This window comes from Ursus maritimus, unplaced genomic scaffold, assembly GCF_017311325.1.
Source record: "Ursus maritimus isolate PB19 unplaced genomic scaffold, ASM1731132v1 scaffold_13, whole genome shotgun sequence".
Classification (NCBI taxonomy): domain Eukaryota; kingdom Metazoa; phylum Chordata; class Mammalia; order Carnivora; family Ursidae; genus Ursus; species Ursus maritimus.
Window position 1 is genome coordinate 1,501,129 of NW_024423675.1, and position 4,321 is coordinate 1,505,449.

The following is a 4,321-nucleotide window of genomic DNA, read 5'->3' on the forward strand; positions in this document are numbered from 1 at the left end:
GAGAGAATGAGCACAGCTGTGTTCCAATAAAACTTTTTTTTTTTTTTTTGCTAGCCCTTTCCTTTTTCCTGGCATTAAGCTGCAACAGTTTGAAAAATAAAAATTTAAATAATTTAAATAGTCATCAAGTCAAACTTTGGAATCACCTTCCTGGGATGACTAAAATAAACTAGGGGTTTCAGTCCAAGTTCCTGAAACTAGTAAAGCCACAACGTGATTTCAGCTACAGGTCAAAACACACTATGTAAGTATTTGGAAAAGAACGGTGATAAAACAATAAACTATATGCATGCACTGAAAAAATTCACTTCAGTACTCTAGTTCTAAATTGTTTAAATTATACTTGAACTCACAGAAACGAAAGGAAAACAAAGTTTCCGCAGAGTCCCAGTCAATCTCTACTTTGTAAGCCACTTTCCACTTCCAACCCTAACTACTTATTTCAGCCAAAGATATACAGATATTCACTCTTGTAAAGTTTGAGAATCACCAGTGTTAAAACAAAAATCTAAAAATTAAGTGCTTGGAAAAATTATATCCAAGATTGGGGGCATGAAAACTGAAAAGGTTTTTGATACCTGCACAACACTGCAGCTCCCATTATGACATTACTACAAAAACCATACAGGAGCCTGCCCAAGCTGGCCATCTAAAAACAAAGCCAAATTAAATTACATGTAGAATATCATTCAAAATTACAGTAAAAAAAAAAAGTAAATTTTAACAATTCAAAACTTCAGCAATTTCAACTGCTTTTCAAGTCAACTTTTTCTGTTAATATTCAAGTCAGTTGAAAAAACTAAATTATCTTTCAGCAGACTCAAAATTATCAATTACGTTATGATTTTAAGAGTTCAGGATATGATCAAACTTTCAGAGTAGATGTCAAAAACATCTTGAAGACGAGAAGACAGCAGTATTTTGGAAAACGTTAATTTGAAACATCAGGCTTAACCAATTTCAATAACTCCAGTCATTTTACTAAAATTTTGTCCATTCAATTGAAATTGAGACAATGTGGAGCCAACTGCATTAACCAATGCTACAAAATGCATCGATGAAATGACAAATTTGTAAAGGATCACAATTCTTTCTGAATAAATTCCCTTTAAAGTGAAGACAAATATTATAGCTCCTGGCTGGTTTACCATATGTGCTCAAGATTATTGCAGCACGGAGATATACTTTAACTCCCCAACCTAACACTGTATTAATTCACCAGCTCCTCTGAAATTTATGGCTAGTTAGCCAGGGCTATTTTTAAGTGGCCTTATTTGTTGTTACGTACAGATTCCTAGGTATCCTTTCAATTTTCAATATCATTTAGAGTTGACAAACTCTAAAAATGATGTTAATCACCAGCACATGCTTAACACTGTTTCTTTTTTAATGCAAAGCCTAACAGCAAATCAATGAATGCCTTTACATACAAAGCAGCTTAGGTATAGTTACTAAATAAAATTATATGAGAATTCTTCTAAAAACTCGCTACAACTCTAAAATAGTATATACTTAAGTGAGGTCAAATATTTAATAGCAGAAATGGTAGCCTAGGCATTTGAGGCTGTCCCTAAAAATTTGAGGAAGGATAGTTAAAAACCTGACTTGAACAAAACAATTCCAAATGGAAGTTACTAAATATAGAGGTATATATCGCCCACAGGTTTTTTAAAAAGTTAATGATAACAAAACACTTAAAAGGCTTTGTCTGCAGATGATATTACCAAGGGCTCAAACATGAAACCTTTGCATGCTATACACACAAAGAAGAGAGATTTACACTACCAGTCCACAAAAGCCTATCCTAGGACTGTGCCAGTGGCACACAAGGATTTTCAAAGTACAGAAAAAACTGGGCATACACATGCAGTACAAAGCAGCCAAAAGGCATTTCCCCACAGTCACTTTCAGGAAATGTTTCAAGATAAAAAGCAAAGGCAGTCTTAAGTCCCTTAGAACCTTGGGTTGATTTCTTTATTATTCTCAAGGCCTAAGCTGTTCTCCCCCAACATACTTTGTTGAGGAGAAATAAAGCACCTCCAACTAAAAGCAACTACTCAGCCCCAATTTTCAATACAATTCGCTCTTCATTAAAAGTTCAAGTTTCTCAGGGTCTAGACGTATAGGATGATCATATTACAGTACTCGGGAAGAGCATTTTCTTTGTTGTTGACCCTGCTAGGGAAACAGGTCTTGACTCAGCCAAAGTGGCGTTCTTGTGGGTGATTAATGACAGGCCTAGATCTCGCCCCAGTGACATCCATCCCCACCCCCCACCCCCTCTGTACTAAAATCAGCCATGTCTGAACTGGAGGAGGGGCTGCCGCCTCGCCTCAAACCACCCAGTCCCACAGTTAATAGCTGCAGCCAATCGATTCAGGGAGACAGACATCGAGATTCGGGTGAAATATTACCCTTCTCTCGCCGAAATTTATGAATAATATCACCCTCTCTGATCATTTCCGCTGGGGCTCTCCAGACTACGGAAACACTCAATTCCAGTCATTCAGCCCAAAGAAAAGGATCTTCCTCTTCCCCACAATACCCGGCAAGACACAGCCCCTACCCTCCCCACCTCCCGACTCCCCCACCCCCTTGACATCAGGCCATTTCCATTGTGTCGCCGAGGCTGGAGGACCTAACTAGAAGAAATGTGGTCGCTCTACTACTTCGCTAAGAAAAAGAGGACCCGTCCGGCACCCCCACCCCTGGGGCCGCGTTCCGCGTCCAGGGACCCCCGTTCCCTAGCCCACCCCAGCGGCTGCGGGGCCGAGTCCCACCTGTGGTGAGGCGGGAGGAGACGTCGCCAAAGGGGGACGGCTCCATTCGGAGATACTTCTGCGGCGAGGCGGCGGCAGCCGAGAAGGAGGCGGCGGTGGCGGCGGCCGCCGACGACGGAGAGGCAGCAGCCGAGGTGGGCGCCGACAATGGCGCACATCGCCTCCGCTTCGGCGACGCCGGGCTCAGCAGCGGGTCGAAATCCAGAGTCCTTTTCAGAGTGGCTCCGCACGCCATGGCCGGGGCAGCCGAGGGCCGGGCTCGGGTGGGGTCGGGGAGGGGTGACGGGAGGGGAGGGTGAGGGAAGTGGGGGAGAGCTGCGACTCGAGGAGAGCCTAACCGACCGGCTGAAGAGCAGAAAGGCGGCTGGTGGAGCGCCGGTGAGGAGATAAGAGCCGCCGCCGCCGCTGCCTCCGCGGCAGGGGCAGGGGCAGTGGCCCGGTCGGCCCGGGCGAGAGCAGGAGGGGCGGTGGCGGCCGCTCACGACAGCCGCGTCAGGGGGGCTCTTCCGCCTCCTCAGGCACAGCTCCCCCGGGAGAGGCTCCGGCCGCCCCCGCCGTCCGTTCGAGCTTTGCGCCGCGCCTGAGAGGCGCTCCTGTGCTGAGACCGGTTCCCTTCGGAAGTCGATACCAGCCCCGTGAGGTATGAGGCTGGAACGCGGCTACTAATACGCCCGAGTAAGGTCAGAAGCTTGGGAGCGGCGGTCGATGTAGAGAGATTGCTAGGTGGCGGCTGCGGCAGGAGCTCAAGCGGACACGTCCAGCCGCTTCCCCCTCCACTGTACGACTATTCCACCCGCCGCCGGCCCCAATATGGCGTCAATAACAACGCCGCCGATTCAAATTCTGCGGCCTCAGGGCGCGTGCGCACAGGGGTGGACGCCCCCGTAGGCGCGTTCTGGGAGTTGTAGTTTTTCACTGTGGAAGGGAATCGGCGTGAAAAGCGATTAAGAAGGAGTCACGAAAACTACGACTCCCGTCATTCAAGGCGCGCCATTCCGAGTTCCGGGTTGGAATTTAAATCCCCTACACTGCTTGAGTGTAAAAGGAACTAAGCAAAAGAGAAAAAAAGAAAAGGCTGTGAGAGAGTGGGAGAGGGGAAAGCCAACTGATGCAGAAAACAGTCTTAAAAGACCTTTAAAATTCAGGACATAGTTGTTCTGATACCATTCCCACAGTGATTTAACAAATAGGAAATAGAAAACTTAGCCAACCTAACAGTCCAAGACAGATTAATTTCAGTAATAAGAGTGCTAAAAAAAAAAAACAAACCTGTCATAATGAGGGGCTAGGAAATAAAATTATGGAATCTATTTAGGACTGCAAGGGAGAACAACAGTAATAGTATCAGATTACGGGATCCTTGAATGGACTGGATGCTTTGCCCTTCCCAGGTAGCTTCTTGCATTCATTTATTAAATTCTGCAAAAGCAGCTTTATCCTGTAAATGAATAGATTTGAAAGACATACAGAACCAAATTGTTTCGCCTTGGATAAAAAACGAGTGATAGCAGAAATTGTATTATCTGTTGAATATTGTAGTA

General features: G+C 45.4%; 1 protein-coding gene across 1 annotated transcript in view; it reads right to left on the reverse strand.

The window, feature by feature from the left end:
* Nucleotides 1–3,605, reverse strand: part of AKIRIN2 (akirin 2) — an 18,818-nt gene extending 15,213 nt beyond the window's left edge. The window contains exon 1 of the mRNA XM_008687754.2: nt 2,781–3,605. Within this exon, the coding sequence (XP_008685976.2) occupies nt 2,781–3,015 (235 nt within the window). The 5' untranslated portion in view covers nt 3,016–3,605. The remainder of the gene's footprint in view (nt 1–2,780) is intronic.
* Between the last annotated feature and the right edge of the window lie 716 nt (nt 3,606–4,321).